The sequence below is a fragment of the Anas acuta genome, chromosome 6, assembly GCF_963932015.1.
Source record: "Anas acuta chromosome 6, bAnaAcu1.1, whole genome shotgun sequence".
In the NCBI taxonomy this organism is placed as follows: Eukaryota; Metazoa; Chordata; class Aves; order Anseriformes; family Anatidae; genus Anas; species Anas acuta.
Window position 1 is genome coordinate 22,015,947 of NC_088984.1, and position 20,938 is coordinate 22,036,884.

Below are 20,938 nucleotides of genomic sequence, written 5' to 3' on the forward strand. Positions count from 1 at the left end.
CTGAGCAGGGAAGGGGTGGAGTCATCATCGTTATAGGTATTTAAGAGACATATAGATGTGCATGGTTCAGTGGTGAACTTGTAACGTTACACTGGTAGTTGGATTTAATGGTCTTTTCCAATCTAAATGACTCTGTGATTCTATACAGAGTTACAGATGGATCAGAGAGACATCCACATTCTGGTTAGGTATGCACAGTTCTTAAGTAACAACTGACTAATTCCGAGAAAATCCCTCAGCTACTGTGTATCTCACAGTATTTACTACTACACCAATATTCAGCATTGCACTTTCTTATATTTTATTAAATAAATAAATTTCTTACATTTTATTTAAATAAATCAATTAGTAAAATAAATAAATTTTATTTAGTAAATAAATTTTCTAACGCCTCTACTTATCAGACAAAGTCTTCTCTTTTCATGGGCAAAGGACAAAAAAAAAGGGAACCTAAATACAGCAGGCTGCAGTACAACTAACAAACATCATATCTTTCCTAGAAAGAGAAGTTCCTCTCAGTAAAAGACGCTGCTGGTAGTTTCTCTAGTGGGCTCCTATAGTTATTGTGTGCTGCACTTTGGCATGTACTTGTGGAACACCCCACAGGAAGTGCCAAGGCTGCAGAAGACAATATGGTGTGTCCTTAGTTTCCTGTTAACCACATAGAATCTACAACTACATGTTACACATCAATTGGAATATACTACATTCCTAAATCTCTTAATAAAAATAATGTGAACCACAGAACTTCCTGGTGACAAGATGCCTAAACCAGAAGTGCTTTCTTAGCTCTACAGCATTTATAAAGCAGCACGTAGTAATTCTTTGAGGAAAAAGAGTTTATTGAATTTGTGCAAAACTTGTACGCTGCAATTTTCAAAAAATCACCACAGTACAAATGCATTCCATTCATTCAAAAGCAGCCCATACTCAGTACTATAGAAGCTGAAGGTACTGCTCAATGCAATGATTCATAGTTTCTCTAATAGAAAGATTCAGCAGTTTTCAATCGAGACCTTTATTCCCTCTCTGAATAAATGATGCCTGAAATTTTTATTCTTGTTCTAATGGAATTTCAATGGCCTTCACTGCAAATCTACTGGAAATTTTCGCATATTAAGTGGAAAAAATTAAATGATGTTAACCACATTTTAATGTGATTAAGGCTGACAGGGTCATTATTTCTGCTAATCACTCAGTTTAAAAAGCTCAAACAAAACTTTGTAACAGCCAGTGTTTTTTTCTATTTTTCCGTATGTCTACTGTAGTTGAGAATTAAAGTCACTACAGAACATGAAACAGTATATATCATGAAAGACTGAGTCTGCTCCAATTTGTACATGGATTTCATTATAATTAATCTCAAGATTAAAAAAAAGAAAGGGAGGGGATCAATCTTACAATATATATACCACTACCACTTTTGTCTCCCTCACTTAAAAATCAACAAAACACACAGAGCTTTTCCTGTAGCTCCTATTTACTACTAAAAATGAGAAAATATTTCTGCATGCCTTTACTAAGCAATGAAAGGTACATGTAATCGTATAAAATCATTTATTTTGGAAAGTGGCTGTTGGGCCCTGCAGTACAAAGTTCTCTGTTATCAGTGAGGTCAGCAAAAGCTAGAAAATGGTCATTAACAAAAGTAGAAAATAGAAGCAATAGGCAATGATGAAAACCAAACGGTATTTGGTTATCAGTGTCTTGTAGTTTCCTCCAGTGGACAATCGACAAAAGAACAGAAAACAGAGACAGCTGCTCTTGCTTGAAGGTCCACCAAGTGCAGCTGCACCTCTGTGAAATGAGGAATACACCACAGAAGCCTCAGGGTGACCAAAGAGGGTAGAGGGATCGAAACTGAAAAACAGACATCCGTCTGCCTCATCAGATCTCCTGGGTGGGAGTTGTTTGGGGTTTGTTTTTTGTTTCTGGATGGGAGGAGGTTGTTTGAAATTTCTGTTTGTCCTGGGTTTTAGGTGTTGTTTTTGTTTGTTTGTCTTTCCTCTCTCTCTCTTGTGATCAGTCTTTTCTGTAAAGGTCATCAAAGTAATTAATTGCTTATTGCCTCCTTTATTATTACTACTGCTCTCTGAATGGATCCTCATTCTTGGAGGATCTATACATTTCATGCCATCCCCACGCCCTCAAAAAAAAAAAAAAAACAAACAGCTTGATGGGGCCATGTTCTCTCTGTTCAGAAAATCAAAACTGAGATGATTAAAAAAAAGGGGGGGGAAGCATTTCAGCATCCAAATTCACTTTTTCTATGTAAGTAACTGTTTATACTTCAGTTACTTTAGAAGAGAATGAAAGTTCAGACTGATTCACATTGATTATTTCCATCTGCTTTAATAGATACATTTCAACCTTACTGAATCACTAAATACAAAAACTGTATTACAGCAGCTTCTTCTATTACAAAAAAAAAAAATTCAAACAAGACCATTACCTTCATAACCTTAAGGTACATGAAATTTATCTGAAAAACATTTTATTTCCTTCCCATTCCTCAGCAAAGTATCCAATCTCACATACAGTGATTTTTAGATCTGCTACATGACTAGAACAAAAAATGCTAAGAAAAAAACACAGTAATTAATCATACATAACTCTATCCAAACAATAATTTTATATCTTCATATCTAATACATACTCCTAACTCTATATTTCAATACCCAGCAGCCTTTTTTTTTTCCTGAAGAACATTGCTTCCTGCCTGAATACTTTCTGTAATAACAAAAAAAAATGTCAAACAACATTAGATCTTTTACAATCAAGGAACAAACTACATTAATATCAATATCACTTTACAGTTGGAGTTTGTGACGTTCTCAAAAAGAAACATTACTGGTATTGTTGGACCTTCTAGTTTTAGTGTGATGCCATGCACTAGTGCATCAACTAACAGCCTCACAGAATTCTTGTGCTCATCTAAGAAGGGACCCTGCTGAATGTCCTAATGCATCTTATTGTGAATCTTCAGCAAATAAAACTTCATGTATGAGCTCATGATGTGCTTTGCTGCTGGAAAGTCACAGACTCTGTGGGAAGCTTTTTATCTTCCCAGCAGTCAGTTCTCTGAGAACATCAGTGCAGCTACTGTAGTTACCTGTAGATTACTTGTATTTTCTCACATCTGTGTCCAGCAATCTAAACCATGATGATAAAGGGTCATTAGGTTTTGAGTGAGGAAGGGGATGGACTAGACAATTTGCTCTGATAAGCTCCTTGTTGCGAGCTCCAGTTTAGAATGTGAAACGCGGGGTACGCAGGTTCTCAACTCAAAAACCAGCTCACTCGCAGCACCAATTAAAAATCGTGCTCATGCCATCTGAAACTACACGAAGACATCTTATCTGAAATTTTTGCAATTAATAATGTTGTAGCAAAAATAATTCTGTCATGGTAAAAAGGACATCAACTGTCTATTAGCCACAAAAGAATTCAGGTACAATTACTGAGATAACTGCTGTTTGGAGCACAGCAAAGCAATTTCCCACAGTGGGACTTAGAGTTCAATTTACCAGTTGGGCAAATATTTTGTGCTCTGTAGTGGTCTACAGAGTTAACAGTTACCTGTAACATTTGAGCTGTGTTATACTTGAAGAAAACTTTCTTCAACCAAAACAGGTGTTTCAGCTTTACATGCTCTCAAGAATACACATTTTTTCTAACACGGTTTTGAGGACCATTTTAATGCTTTTCAATTAATATTAAACACAAACTTATGAAAGAGCCAGTGGATCTATTTTCCCATTCCAAGCTGCTCACAGTGAGGTCTTCTAAGTTATAGGCTACTTGGAAGAGGCATGAGAACACACACAATGCTATCTGTGAGATTACTTCAGTCCTCAGGTAAACTTTTTTTCCCTACAGGATGGTGTAAATTCAGTAAAATAGTAAACTGATCACTTAACTAGACAATACTGTCACAAATGCAGAGACATACAGCCACAAATGGAAGAAGGCTGCATTTTCACTTGTAGCAAAACCAGATTATACCACGAATACAATATGTAGTGAAAATGCTCCACTGACTTGCTCAGTAATAGAGCTGTGAGAGTCTCTTAAGATATATATAGTGACATTTTGTGTCAAGTTCCAGATAGTATCATGGTATTACATTAAGCGATAGATTAACACCTGGAAAGGCAAAGGAGCCATTGAACATTTGGTCAACATGCAAGTCATCAAAAGAAATTGACTTGCAAGTATGAAGAATGTAACTATCACACTTCCCTCTTCTCAAAATTAAAGGTTAAAATAATTACAATTCAAACACTAACTCATTAGCTTAGATAGTTCAAAAAGGTTTTTCTCCATTGCCCTTGCAGAGATGACTATATCCTGCTACGTTGCCTTTGAGTCTTAACTTCAAGTCAGAGAAAAAAGACAAAATATTGCTATTTTACACAAAAAGCAGCTCTATTTCCAAAGTAGGATAACAGTAACAGTGCATGTTCACAATGGATATTCCACAGAGACTCAAAGTCAGTATTTGAAAAAGAGTTTTTTAATTTGGTCCGTTACTTTTATTTTTATACATATACATCTGCTGATTCTATTTTCTGCAGCAGCACTAGCTACGTACACCACACTTGTGCCTTTTTTTTTTTTTTTTATTAAACTACATGGCCTTTAGTGAAAATGCAACATTTGGAGATCTAACATTAACAGTCTGCATCATCACAGAAAATGAATCCTTAATAATTATTCATACACCAAGTAACTGTAAACCCAAATCATTTCAGAAGACCTGAATGTGTCAAGAACTTTGACAATTATGACTGGAGCCAGGAAACTGTAGCACTGCAGAATTTCTTATGAATTTTTCTAGTTACTTTTTATAAATGCTGTCCTAGATGACAGCTTAATGTGTACCACATGCAATATTTATTCTTCTTCAGTGTCAGACTGTCTAGCCATCCAAGGGAATACAAAGAATGTCACTTATTAGGATAAAAGCACAAGGAAGGTAATCAAGGACATATGTAACATCAGCCAATCATGCCCTATTTCAACATCCTATTCCATTCATAACAGTTCAACAATTATTTGCTTACTGATAACTTGCTTTCAGGCTGTTTGTGTTCCCCATAATGGTGGTTTGCATTTATTTTGCTCTTTAGAATTGGACACTTGCTGTGCCATGCATGTTTGTCAAAACTTTATATCTTCTGTCAGAAATAGCGTTAGCACACCAAATCATTTCTGTGTCAGAAATCACTAATAGAACAATCTAGTTACCTTTTATGTCAATAGGGCACTGACATAACCAGAAATCAAAAACAAAAGGCTATCACACAAACACACGCTGCTGCAAGACAGGCAACTAAAATGCTTCTGTTTAATATACCTTGAGCATATAACAATATCTTTATTGAAAACCTAATGCAGAAATTAGACCTTGACTAGAATGCAAAAATATTTTAGAAATATAATTTAGGCATAAAGACATCAGCCACTTTTTTGAGCTTGTATAACTGAATTTGTTACTAGTCCTCCATGTCTCTTTGACAACATTTTTAGTTATTTTCTTACAGAACACCTACATGGAATACTTGTAGACATTCTTCAGCTGACTCCAATCTATTTGATGGATGCAAGTTATGAAAAATCATTAATTCACAAAGACAAATAGAGACAGGCAGATAGAGGGAGCCAAAGACAAACATTTACCCTCCATAAAGTTATTTTTAAATAATAATAATTTAAAAAATCCTATAGGAAACTGAACACGCGTGCATATGCACACACACTTCATTAATCTGAGTATCCTGAGACATCAAGACTTTATTAAATAAAAACAGGTATGGATTTAACGAGCCTCTGAAATAAAACAAGCTGGAAGAACCATCACATGTTTTAGATCCACAAGATTTTGTAGGTTTTCAATGTATTAAGTGTTAAGATTATTTATTTTAATAAAAGCCATTTGTTTGGACTTAAAATTATTTTAACTTTAGAATTGTAACACTGTGCCAGTACATGAAAACCAAAGTGAAACTTTATCAAATCGACCTGATGAATCCATTCTCACTGTTCAACCCAATGAAGTACAAAACCAGCATGTGCGTCTACTCTTTCACCTATTTATCTTCTAAATATTTCTTCAGATTTTAGTAATTATTGCTGGAACACAGTAAATCCCAAACTTTATCTTACTGTAATTTCTTATTAAATTAACAATAATTAAGGTCAAGTAGTGGTAACAAAGGGTAAATAAACTATCAAAGGAAATATACTATGAAATAAGGTATCGAATGGGATAGGTCTCCCATTAAAATGATATAACCTATAAACCTTTCTCTCCAATCTGAACATGAAGAAGCACCTATTCTTGGTTTTAAAACAAGTATACATAAAACCAGTGACTATCAATGTGTGAACATCAGTCATTATTATTAATCGTTATAGGAAACTGTGAATCATTATAGGAAATTGTGAAAACAAAATCCTCTGCCAAAACTTTAGAAGGTAAGTAACCGTACTTGGGAAAAAGGAGCAATTAAAAGAAAACATAAATCCATATACTTAATACATAAAATCGAGCTATAACCACAAAATAAAAAGCTTTTAATAATTTTTAAAGCATCATATTTTCAAACATAATTGTCAATGAAAAAACATCTGTCAACTGTAAAACAAATAGTTTACTTCAGCACAAAAATAAACTTGAAAAATGCATGCCAAACCAAAGCAGCTTATATTTCCAACTGTATCAAAGAATTTCCTTTCAGACATTTTTCTATTTGTAATAAATTATTTTTCATTGACTGATGTTTAACATTCACTTATTTGTAGAAAGCTGCAATATTCCATCAACCATTCTCCCAGAGAATGGGAATGCCACAGACCAATCACAAAAGAAAATTTCAGGAGGTATCAGATCCTAACACGTGGAAAGCAAATACTTTCTTCCCTTGTCCAGCATAGAACAGGGATGAGAACACAGCTGCTCACCTCTCTACAGTCATTTAAAGGCCTTTCTCTCCGCCTTCTCAATAGGACCCACACAAAAATAAACGTATGCTCGTGGGTTTTAAACGTTACATCAGATATAGTGATAATAATCATGACCCAACAGATGTTATTAAAAGCAGGGCACATATACCCAAAGCATCTATTTTTTCCTTGATTTGAAAGAGCAACTTGTTTGCTTTATGGAGTACATGCAACTTCTGTTCCTATGTTGTCTGGCTAACAATGCTCATTCATTCTGAAAAACACATGGCTCTATACGTTATAATAATAAACTAATAACTTCACATACAATAACTTAAGAATACACAATTCTTATCAAACATAATAATAATGTTCTATTAAATGTGATCTTGAACAACCCTACTAGATGATTTGCAAAGAAAAAAAAAAAAGGCAAAACACCCTTTACTTAAAAGAACAAAAAATCCTATTTTCTAGCATGAGACCTGCTCATTAATGAGACAAATTCAAGCTAACCTTCTAGCTCATAAGCCAAACCATGGCATTTGTAGATCAGCCCCTACTGCTCTTTCCATGTCAAAACTCTCCTGAGGTTCAAAAATGCAGAACAGATAACTTGATTCAGCTACAGTATGTTAGCATACTTCGCTTACACAGTAATGACACAAGTGTAACCAGACCTTTTTAACTTATGTCACAAAAGGGAATACATTTCTACTAGTCAACAGTAAACAGAACAATGCAGAAGAGCTCTTCTCCACGTACATTTTGACTCTCATTTGCAATAAGTGAATAACCTTTATCCCTGGGAAATACAACTGAGAAGACTATTTTACCTTACTCCCTTCTCTGTCTCATTGACATTATTTCATGCACACAAAAATCACTGCAATAAAGGTGGCTGTGCTTATAATGCGCAAGCCACAAATGAGCAAGGAAACTTCTTCATTAGCAATGTCTTTATCACAATTTTGAAACATGAAAGGAATTTTGACACAAACATCTACTGTCTTACGCGCACAGTCAAACTGTTTTACTCCAAAATGAGTAAGAGTGTATTCACTAAAACTATTTACCATCCTGTAGACAGAGGACAGCACTGATATGGTGGTTAGAACCATACCCTGTTCCAAAATCCCCACGGATCTGCTGATGGGGTTGTGTTGATGATGCTCAGAGCAAGTAAATCTCAACTGGAACATACTGTAAATTCCAGAATCTGGTCCTCAGAATAAAGGCTGATTTCTTAAGTTGTCTTCCCTTCCCTGTTTATCGTTCTTGTAACAAAGACAAGTGAGGAAAAGGTTTTTTTTTTCTTTTTGTCTTTTACTTCATCTGTTTCAGTGTTTGAGTCAGTTGATTTATCTGCGTGTGAGCACTATGATAGAAAGGTGCCTACACCCCTAAATAGAAGCTAGTCTGAATCTAAGATCATAAGCCAGTAAAACGCAAGATGAGAAATCTCTGAAGCTAAAAATTTCAGCAGAGAGCCTATGAAAAGGTATGAAGCTACTGAAAATACCCAAACTCATTTAGCTGACAGTAAAAGTAATATGGGGCTGCTTGACTGTACCTTGTCAAAAGCTATGCACTAAACTGCAATGACATTCAGCAAATGCATTTAAGACAGAAACATTCTAAAAAAGAATCTATTCACAAGCTAGAAATCCTCGTTTAGGCATGGGAGCAGCATGCTGTTTAGCCAATCACACCCGTGATACCAGTGTTCAGTGAAGGACCACAGCTACACACAGGCTACGCTTAAATCCCTCCAGGCACATTTGGAAAGCCTTTGACAAAGAGGACTGACAGAATGCACGACACCTCTGCAGATGTCATTCAGGAGATGACTGACATTATTCAAGGAAAAAAAAAAAAAAACGATTACTAGACAATATTGATTTTTTATTACAGAATTTCTAGGTTGGAAGAGACCTCAAGATCATCAAGTCCAAATTAGGTAACTTGATTTTAAAATAGAGAGCATTCCTCCACACCTCCCCCCCCCAAAAAAAAAAAAAAAAAGAAAAAACAAAAAACATTTTTTTATGTCACCAGCAAAGAAGCTTTTAGGGAAATAGCAAAGACGACTAAGGCATAAAGCACAAAATTACCACGTGTTGGAATGCAAGCTGCAGAAAATTAAAGCCTTTTACACAAAAAAATGGGAAGAATGAGGAACAGGCATAGTCATTTATCAGTCTTTACTTTCTCCAACTATACTATGCAGTAACAAAAATCGATGCTCAGACGTATCTATGCGTCTCACATTTGTTTCTGAGCTGTTTGAGCATTCTTCACAGTTTTAAACAGATTGAAATTTGAAAAGGATGCTGTACCTCATGATACAGCCAGAGTCCGTTTCATGTCATTCTGCAATGACTTTGCAACAAAGTTTGTCATTGCCTTTGACTATGTCACCACGTACCATTTTCTGTGGAAGTCCCTCTCTTCACTGCTTACTGAATGAAACAAAGTTGAGTAATTAACTGATTTGACACCCAATGCCAGATTATTCTCTCCCTTAGTACTATATATCCTAAGTAGCATGTGTTTATAAATGGTGACAAAAATAGTTATTGAAAATTTCCAGTTTGAAGATTGTGAAAATGCAGTTTCTCAAATGCTTGGACAGGGTATGCAAATAGAGATGCCCCCTTCTTACTCCTCACTGTTTTGTGCAACTTTATCAGCAAAGCTAGCAACTACTGCTTTAGATTCTGCCTATGAAAACACAAGTGTTTAAACTAATTACTGCACAAGTTGCTTGATTCTCAGAATTGCCAAAGTAGACTCAAAATTATTACATTATCAGGTAGCAAATCCTAAGATTACAAGAGCCAACTATAAAACCGGTGGAGCATCTGAACTTAAGAGCTGCAGTTGTTCAACATTACTCTGCAGCCACAGAGCTGTGTTTGAAGCGCTTAGTGATGACAGCCAAAAAAAGTCCAACAAACCCCAACAAGATTATCTGGAGAGAGAACAAGAAAAGGAACAGAAGATGGGAAGCAAATCTGAGTTCTTCAGAAAAGGGCTTGGGATAACGTGTGGCTGGGTAAGACGGAGCTCGTGCACAGAGCGATGAAGTTGCAGAGAAGTTAGAGATGCTTTCACTCAGCACAGCATTACTGATATGAGGTATTAAGTCATGGCCCTTCTGTGGTACTCTGATAGCACAGTCAGCTTGAAGCACATGGATGGTCTTGGGACATACAAGAGACTCTCTAGGAGCTAACGCACTGAGGCCTGGGAGTGCTGAGCCGGTGTTTCGAGCTGCGGTACGCAGGGCTGACATCTGCACCCTTTGCAACACTGCACCAACAGTGCTTCCCTACAGCGGTCACCCTGCTCTCTCCTGTCTGCAGTATTTGGTGAGTCGTAGAATAGCTTAAGGCTACCTTCATCTACCTGGGACAGGCCTTGCCAAGAACCAGGAGGCTCCCTGCTACCACCACCCATTTTACCAGTTTCAAGACTCAAGACGTCCTAGGTGAATTATAGAGGCCTTATTTCCTGACTTCACAATCAGTGGTTTAGCCACTTCTAACTGCCATGTTGTAATTAAGTGGGCTGAAAGCTTTGAAAGCAGCTTCACTGTGCAGCGTTGTCCATGTTTAAAACATCCCAGATGACTTTTTTTTTTTCTTTGAAAAGCTTTGCTTAAGAGCCAAAACTTTACATGTGGCACACAGAAAATTTGGTATCAGAGATGAACCACTGCACTTCTGTGAAAATCCATCCAGATTTAGTAACTTCATAATCTATCAGAAAAAGAAAACCAAACAACAGAACACCAACTCATGTCCTCAAGAGAAAATCGCCTCAAATTTAACACTGAGCAGTCTCAACGGTTTAACCTCTTTATATGCCCCACAGCACCCATAACATGATTGAAGCTAGAATTATTTTTGGCTTGTTTGTGGTCTTTTTTGGCTTGTTTTGAGGTTTGAAGTGAGGTTACCCACTGGAGCTGAGAGCAGGGAACCCATCTTCCCTATGCTTAGAGACAGGCCTCCAGTTCCTGCTGCTACCCAAACAAAATGCATTCACATTCAAATGGGCGGAGGGAGAGGCAAAGTAAAGCGGGATGCCTGGTGAAAGAAATTCAGTCTGAAGGACTGGACTGGAACTAAGCCAGCAAGAATGGGATGAAACCAAAGAAAAGGGAGAGAATCTGGCAAAGATCCAAGGAGGATACTTCAGCTAGGAAAAGGTTGGAGCAAAAATAAATGGGACAGACAGAACAACTGAATGAAAAGTCACTGGAATTGGTAAGATGGTGACAAGAAGCCAACTGGGAACATCAGGCAAAGATGCCAGAAAGAAAAGAGATTGCAATTAGGTTGATGGGTGAGAAATTAATTTGTATTCATTAATTAATTTGTATGAGACATAATAAAGAATAGCTGTTTATTAAGCAAACAGCATGCACCATCCCCTGTTAATGTATGCAAGTGCTCTATGGAAAACATGCAAGCCTCTGGTTAAAACAAAACTGTGATGTAAGGTCTTCTGTCTCACAGGCAGCACAGGTACAAGAGGAGACCTAAATTCTCATCTTGTTAACTCTGAATATCTGACTGTAAAACGCGTATGCCGAATGCCGTTTATGCACAGATAATTATCCACTCATTACTTTAAAAAAAAAACATTTCAGTTGTAAGGCAGGGACAAGTGCTACATATTAAGAAAAATTAAAATTTCCCAGATCCATCAGCATAGAAGAGAACCTTAAATCAACTGTATCATAGAAGCTTCTCAATACGATTTGTAACTGAAATTTAAAGAATTCTACGTTCTTGAAACAGTAAAAATATGATTTATCTGCCTAAACGTCCATGACTATGCGACCTACAGTATATTTAAATATACACAACAATCAGAAAATAAACGTAATTCAGAAGCTGAAGTTAGTGACAACAGCATTCTGCACTGAGTCAGGTACCCTGTTACATGACCAATATGCTGGTATTTGTGAATAACTGTTTGTTCTAAAGGCTGTAGCTGGTTTAAGACTTTATGCCCCATGTCAAAATGATCTACTACTGTTTTTCTCTTCACTGCTAACATTCACTACCTACAGGATCCCTCCTTTCAGGCGAGGAACTACTTTTAGATATCGGATACTAATTATTATTATTTTTTAAAGCAAAATCTGCCAAGTTCATGTATTTCAGACAGCTTTTGGAAAAGGCTGAAACAAAGACAGGGAAAAGAGATTGTTTTGTGGAACTAACATTGAGATGTTTCATATTTTTATTTAGTCACCATACTTTCAGTTGTAAAGGAGGTGGAGCTGGCCCACAGCTGTTCTTTGTCCGTATTTCCTGTAAATCTATTTATTAGGAGAAGGATTCTTAAATACACATATCATTAATACTACTCATTAAAATGTTTTGCTTCATGATATGTCGCACTAATGTTACCATTTTCATTAATATTTGCTTGTTTTAAATGTCTTTTGGAAGATTTCAAACTGAAACGTACATGAAATGCTATGGAACTTTTTTTTTTTTTTAAGAAAAAAAAAACATGGATATCAAATATTCACTGCTAATAAATCCAAGAAGAATCTATACAGAGAAAATATATTCAGGACTTCTCTGAAAGCAGACATTATTTAAGGGTGGATGGGGAAGTTATGGAGCTGAAGCGTATTTTTCACGCTGAGGATTTTTTTTTCCCGAGTTTTCTTTTCTTGTTTTTAACAGGTGTGCTGAAGACATGAAAACCTTCTGGATATAATTTTTTTTCCTGTCAGTCCTCTTGCACTGAGTCCTTTGCACTCTAAGAGCACACAAAGTTACCTCACTGTTTTGCTAAGATGGAGAACACACAACTATCAGATCTAGTCTACCAGTGGACATGTACCCACAGAAACAAGAACATCAAGTCTCCAGTCACCACCAGGTGCTAACTCTTTCCTAACTACTCTAAAAGTGAAAGATTGAACAAAGCAGATAAATTCATGCACAACTCCATTGGGTCTTTCTTGTATTTTACCCTTGACATTTTTTTCTTCATGGATTTTTTTTTTTTTTGGTTATATCTGGAACATCTGAAGCAATATGGAAAAGATGAATGAAAAAGAATTATTCACTCACATACTACAAGATCTGAGGAGCATCAAATGAAATTATGATGTGTCAGACCCAAAACAAGCATAAGGAAGTACTTCTCCATATAGCACATAGTTAAACTGTGGAAGTCCTTGCTCCAGGATATTGGGATGCCAAGAGTATACTTAGGTTGAAAAGGTCAACGGCTAAATTTATAGAATAAAAATCAGTCAAAAATTATTAACCTTAAGTATATCACATCTTGTTTAGTCAGTTCTACACTAACAGATTGCAAGAAGCTGGGCACATATACTCTATTTGCTTAACCTGTACCTATACTCTTCCCAGGACATCTGCTAGTGGCCTGTCAGAAACATGATACCAGAAAATATAGACCTTTCATCTCACCTAATTGTGGCTCTTCTAGCTTAAGAACATAACAAACGCTATAAAAATTAACAGGAAGAGGGTTATTCATTACAACCAACACACCTTCTTTAAACACATAGGAATAAGATATGTGAAGAATTACCCTATCCCATCACAACCCAACTTGTTCATTAACAAGATGTCTACCCTAACGTTCTGAGAAAGAACCCTTGATAGTAATGTTAACATAAATTTGGATACTCAAGAAGTCTGAATTGTTTTAGAAAACTATATATAAAGATCTGTATCAAGTCTCAAACAACTTAATTATGACACTGTACATATTCCTAATTTCGTGCTTCATGTTAGAAAATCTTTAACATCATAGTCAGTTCTTTAAGTTGCATTCTATGCAAAGACTGAAGAAAAAAATAAATAAAAATCAACTGTTTAGACCTGAAGAGTTGAGTCAAAAGATTAGCCTGACACATAACGTTTCTGGTGCGCACTGCAAAGAATCGTTCCCAACTGCTGCAACATACAGTATGTTAAGTACAGTCCACTACATCCACTGATTAATTAGCTCAGCATATTTCATAATTCAATTTCCTATTATGATCTGCTAAAAGCATCCTCTTTAGCAAGACCTAAACATAAACCTTTAATTAGGTGAAGGGCTGACAAGTCTTATGGCATGGATTTACATTACATCTTGTAACTCAGAAAGCAGTTTTAATTGAAAAAGAATAAACTCATTTAGAATACTATCATGATGAAGCTCAAATACATGCTTATTGTGTTAAGGTGGTAGGAATTATTAAAAGAAGGGATTAAGGGATTCACTTAGAGCACGGCAATACGTAGTAGGAACAGTTTCAGTGGATTCCTCTATACAACATCATGATTACTGTCATCTGATCATAACACAAGTGCAACTAACACAGCTGCCATGTCAGCTTCTCTTCAGGGGCTAGGTCTTAATCATAAATCAACTGAATGACTAATTCAACATTGTTAAAACCAGCAAGTAGCTGCTTGGAGCCATTCCAGTTTTTACATCTTTCAAAAGGTCAACACACCTACTCAGACACACAATAGTCCTATCTTTCACTGTGTTTTCTTCTTTTCTAGGATTGAAAAATAACATGTTAGCACTTAAATGTGTGTTTTAGCTAACAGTTAAAATGTTCGTTAATTCTGAAAGAGTGACCCAGTAAAACAAAGAAAGTTTTAGTTTTCCTCTCATACCCACAATCAAAACACCTCTCCTCTTCTTTGCTGTTTTAAATAGTTCTATAGTTGTAGAAGTTTTATGAAAACATTTTTTACTGCTGAGCATTTCCTGCATTAACCTTACTTTTGTTACAGTAATATTATGAATTAGGCTCAGGAATAAACTTTTTCAAGTTGAACGACTAGTCTAAATGTGGCTTACATTTCAAATGTGTACCTCTGCCCCTCAAAATAGTAACAAAAATCACAAATTAAGTGGCATCTAACAGCAAAATAAATTCTAATCATTTACATCTGCTTGCACCATACAAATGGCAAAGCCTACCGTTAGCATCCTTCATAGAAAAAATTTATTCTGCTCTTAAATATAAAAGCTATGTTGCATAAACAGAGGATTTAAAGCTGTAGCAGAGTGGCTGAATGAAGGAAAATGGCAATCTTTCTGGTTCTAGTAGATGCCTTTCCCTATCACACAATGTTTCCCACTCATAAATACATGACAAATACTTCCTCAATCATTTTTTACGAGCAGGGATGCACAGGGGGTAGTCAATGGCTAGCTTGAGGGAAAATAGGAACAGCAGGAGGCAGAAACTGTACTGAAAATGGCTATGTGGTAAATTCTCTTCTGGAACATCACTCAGCTACCCAGGCTTTGATCTTTCAGCTACAATTACACTAACATCCATGAGATCTGGATATACTTTTTTTAAACTAAATCATTAATTGTAATAGAAACAGTTAAACCATTTCATTATATGACTTCTCAATTCAAACATCTGATTTTTTTTTTATTTTTTTTACGAATTAAAAATTGTAATTTATACAAAGATTTGCTTTCAATTGGGTTTAACTATGTCATCATCACAACCAGTCTCACAAAAAACATGGGGTGACTGGCGACAGCTAAATCACAGACTGGCGTCTCCTAAGTAGTCTGTCTACCATTAGGGTCTGGGAAACGGTATTTACTGTACAATTAGAGCCAGTGAGCTCTACCTGTAATCATCCAAATACAGGTGTGAGGATCCTTTTTTGGACAGGGAAACCGATGCATCCATTTTCACATAAACTTCCACATCCGTACTGTTATAGCAAACCTTAGGAAAGCTCAATGTTTGTACTTGAAAAAAATCACCTAACAGAGCAAGTGCTACTACCCAGATTTTAAAGACTTTCCTGGATATAACCACTTTTAAAGTTCAAACATTCCTACGTCTAAAACATTTAAAGAATGAATAAATTAAATTAACAACTATAAAATTTGGCCAAACATGAAAAACTTAAGATTATTACATCGTTTACCAAGTTCAATCCAAACTCTGTGTTTTGGGGCTGACATCGGTTCCTATTTAATAGATTAAATTTTGTTCTTTAATACTAACACAAAATTTCTTGGAGTATCAAAAGGACAGTTTTAGTTGCAGTAATTTCACAGAATTTATTCTAATGATTTATTGGAGTTAACCATCTGACATTAATTATTGTTTTGGCTTCCAGTCTATGAATGTTTATTTTTCAGTTTAAAGCCTTCTCACTCTTTGATATCATATGGAAATGAGAATTTTTAATGGAAAATTGAAACCATGTGCATCTAAGTACTTAATGAAGTACAGGGAGAAACAGAGGGTGTACTTTAGGAGAATTCAGATATTCCGCTTTGGATACTTTTGATTTGTTTGGATGAGTTACATGCATATATCTGTTCACAAACATGCGTTTATATATCTTCAAAGTATCTCACAAGTGAAGTGTTTAAAGATGTGAATACTAAAAAAATATAAAAAGGTTGTTGTTTTTTTTTTTTTTTAAATATACTGCTATTGATTTTTCTTCATAATATACTATTTAATCTCTTCCCTCCTCCACAAACCAAATATTTATCCCATCTAGAGCTTCCTCTGACATGCTAAATGCTGTACTTCTCAACAGCAGATTCCCACCATATGTCTACCATGCTAGGACTGAATCTTCAACCAGTTCAATGAATGTCTGATAGATTGATTTCATAACCATCATGTACTTAAGTCATAATATTGATGTCAGGAATACGTGAACAAAACCTGCACTGTTTGTGGCATTCAAGACCATCAAGGCAGGCCTATAAACTGTAAGCAAAGTGCAAGCAGTAGCAAGGAAACAAGGAACCCAACTGCCAACAGAAGTGTACTGTTAAAATGCGCAATTTTGCCACAGTTTGAAAGCCTTCTGTGCAACTCACATAGCTTTACTCCTCTGGCATTCAATTCATTCCCTTGGAATGAAAAAGATGTTCAGATGATCAGCATTATACAACAAGATAAAAGTGTGTGTTCATTTAAATCTTTAGTTCTAAATCAAAGCTGTTTCTTCAGAGTTAGTGGATTCACATAAAAATAAAGGGAAGGAAATATATTGTTTTCTATTCTACACTTTCATTCAGGGTTTCGCCATATGCATTGTACTCAGCAGCATATCAGTGGGAGCATAACAGGCAAAACGAAGTGCAATGTTAGTTTTTATTCCTATTTTAATTAACATACTTTGATCTTAATGAGCAAGGAATTATTTGCCATTGAAAAAAATGTGACATAGAAATAAATCTAGATATTTGAGCTGAACACACTCACCATTTGTTTTTCTTTCTTATGTAGTCTTTTTCAGAGAGGTTAACCAAGTAGATCATTGGTTTTGAAGTGAAAAACAAATGCTTGTTCAAAACATCAATCTAGAAGTCAAAATACAGGAAGAGAATTTTAATAACAAGTTATACCAACTTAATTTTAGGACTATTTTCCTTATGGCATTTCTGAGAAGGCAGCAGAATTAAAGTTCAGTATGTAGATCACACTGACAAACACAGCACTGTCTTATAAATTTAACATTCAGTACACTCTGAATACGAATTCTTTAAAAAAACTTTTAAAAGAGAAGACAGTAACAGGTAGCAAAATTAGAAGTCAATTCATGGGATAATACTTATAGCCTACCTCTTTGTCATTCCAATCATGATAGAAGCGGACAGCTTTCTTTTCATCTATTACCCAGGTTTTGATTTTGCACATTACGTCCTATGCGAGATCAAGAAAAAACAAAGTCAAAAACTCAGCTGGATATCAGACAATTCTCTTCCATAAACACGGCGTGTATACATTAAAATTCAAAATGTACAAACGAATTAAAAATTAGATGGCATCTTTTAAGAACAATTTTTACTACCCCAGAAAAATAAAAATTCCTGCTTTGAGTCACTAAAGAGAAATAGCAATTACTGCAGAAATACAAATCACATAATCAGAAAGTTAAATACATATTATCCAAGTATCATCTCTTGCCATCATGAAAATTAGAAGAGCTCATAAAACATATGTAAAAATCGGTACATTTTAGATTGCTTTTCAAACTCAGTAAGACGCGACATTTCAGCATCCAGCGGGAGAGACCACGTACAATATAAACATGCCATTAAGAGAAGGGAATGGGTGGGGAAAAAACACCGCGAATATATTTTTTTTCGATTGTTAGCAAAAGAAATTGAGCCTATTATTGATGATCCACCCTTCAAGAAATTAATTCAAATGGCCAGAGCCCTTTTTATTCCGCATTAATTTTTTGCCAACACCTTCTCCCTCCCCCCCAAAATGAAACCTGCCAAAGCCTCCATTACACAATGGCAAGAGCCTTGCACTGGTGACCTCCAACCAGCTGCATTCACTTTCAGAACATCTCTCTCTGCAGGAAATCTAAAGGCCTTTTAGTTAGCAAGCTAGTGTGCATTCAGAAGGAGTAACTGCAGGAAGAGCCCAATGTGCTTTGTTTCTCTGGCCTTTCTTCACAGAAAGATTAATCATCTGTGAAATGGAAACGGCAAACAGCAAGTGACACAAACTGAACCCTTCAAGCCTTTCCTCATCAGTTTTGTGGTGCTGAATCTGAAAGCTGCGTGTGGCATGGCTCTCCTTACAGGCAGGTGTTAATAAAAGGCTCTTGGGTCTGAAAGGTCAAACTTGCCTCTTCTAGGAGTAGTACATTTCAGAGTCGATTTTTTCTGGTAGATAATTTATGATCATGCTTTAAATAATGCATTTTTGGGGGTTATAATTGACACAACGGAGAATTAAGGTATTTGAAATACAAAGAAACGTTCCCGAAACCGTTGCACGCACAAAATTTTTTTACACTTAATGCTATGCGGCTGAAGCACGCTATAAACAACCACAAATAACATCAGTATTTACTACAGTCTTTCCTAGTCAAGCAGTTGCTGCAGCGAAAAACAAAGACAAAGCTCTTCAAAATCTTCAGATCCTGATTTGAAACCCTCCAGGAACATGACTCCCCACAGATTTTAACAAGGAAGGGGCAAGCTAAAACTTTTAATGAAATCTAACATGTTCTGACGAAGAATAATCACTTTTACTCTCCTATAAGTGAATTTCACTCATAAATGTTTAAAAGTGGCTAATATAACACCATTTCCTACAAGGAGAAGATCAAAGTGCTATATTACAAATGCATTATGATTAAAAAAGCACTGTGCAGCTTTGCTATTAACTGTTCTTTAAACCCTAAAAGGCTTCCCATAGATCTCACTTGGCACTGCATATACAACCTTTGACAAGTAATGTAGACCATTTTTATTCATTGCCTAAAATTGTAGGCAATTATGTGCGTCACACTGGCCACCTGCAAATTCTGAATGCCTGCTCCAGTTGTCAGAGCAAAAAACTAATGTCGGAGGGGATTAATCTAGGGGGAGAGAGTCCTCTTTAATGGCTCCAGCAGGTGAAATGGCCCAGCTGGTTACTGTGATGAGTGGCCAGAACAGCTTATGTAGAGACATGCAACAAGATTACACATAAAGAAAACCACGGTGCCATCTTATCTTTAACCCTATCTGCTTTTTATTTTTTAATTAATCGCTACAAACGAGGCAAGGGAAGCAGTTCTGGCAATAGGTGCCTTTCATTTAAGATCTTTATCTTAAGCTTTCATTTAAATAGATCGACAAAAAAAAAAAAATCAACGCAGTCTCGAATTCCTGTCTAGCAGTGAAGGAATTCTGACTACCTGATATTTCAGGTTTTTAAATAATTCTATAGGCACCTACCACGTGTCTTTCAGCATTACAATTCCCCTCCAACAGCAATTCATTATTGCATATAAATTAGAGTCAATAAAAAAATTACAGAAGAAAACACTATAGCAAGAGTTGTCAAAGCCAATTTTTAGGCTTAAGCTACAATAAGTTCATGGTTGTTTTTTTTCCAATCACGCTGTAAGGATAGCTACATAACATGGAACCTCCAAAAATTTCAAGAATCAATACAACAAACAACGTTTGCTCTTTCTAAAGCATATCTAAGCACAGAGATGTGAATCAGAGAGTCACTTCCCCATTCAGCTGGCTACTTCTAGCTACATGTCTAAGCCAATTTTGAAAGAGACCTAATTTTTCAGAGTTCAGTTTTAGGTACCCAACTTTACGCAGTTCACAGCTGTTGTTCCAGAGGAATAATTGCATGGGTAACTTCTGCAGGGAAGGCTGCTCAACCCAACCTGCTGCGCAGAACTGACAGCTGTATGCATGCAAGCTTGCGTCAGTTTTACACAGAAAGTGGCGAAGTATTGGAAAGCTTTCTTGAAAAAAAGGACAAACTTATTAGCAAACATAACATCTATGTTCAAAGCTGGTAAGACAGGAAGACACACAGGAAAAAAAGTGGAAACGATTATTCAGAGACAAATTTTCTCTGACAGAATACCGGGACAGCCACACCAAGCAGAATTTAAGGGAAGGAGCCCACAACTCAAATGACACGTGTAACAGATGAACTCGGATTCCCCTGCACCAGTGGCGGTGTCGCCTTCACTTGAGATTTAATATGACCCTTTAACGACAGATCTGTCAACTGCTAATAACAATAAGAAGAAAGGCAAGTTTTCCCAGGTATTTCTCCTTCTCTCGGCCACCCCAAAACTAAATAAACACACAAAAAGCACGTTTTCAGGGTGTCTTTTATTAAGCACTGTTTTTACTTTTATTACTTGTTTCTGTTTAGGCCTGGCAAAAGAATATGAACTGACCTTTTTTTTTTTTTTTTTTTTTTTTTTTATCTTCACTCTCATTGTAGCAGTCATTTAAACACATTTAGTCATTACTCTAGTTAACCCGGGGATGCTCAATAACAGAACACAGAGCAATGATCCACTTTGTTTCATTAGGCCTGGCCTCCCCAGTTGTGTGCTGCAAGGCCAATCTGTCAGCAGCAGAACGATGCCCTTCTCCTTCTCTGATGAGAGGGGGACTCTGGTTCTGTTTTTCAAATAGCAACATTATACCAAGC

General features: G+C 36.1%; 1 protein-coding gene across 3 annotated transcripts in view; it reads right to left on the reverse strand.

Annotated features, from left to right (window-relative positions):
• Positions 1–20,938, reverse strand: part of OLA1 (Obg like ATPase 1) — a 109,117-nt gene that overhangs the window by 22,402 nt on the left and 65,777 nt on the right. For all 3 annotated transcript variants that reach the window (XM_068685712.1, XM_068685713.1, XM_068685715.1), the window contains 2 exons: positions 17,582–17,662; positions 17,222–17,319 (listed from right to left, as the gene is read on the reverse strand). In XM_068685712.1, coding sequence (XP_068541813.1) covers positions 17,222–17,319; positions 17,582–17,662 — 179 coding nt within the window. The remainder of the gene's footprint in view (positions 1–17,221; positions 17,320–17,581; positions 17,663–20,938) is intronic.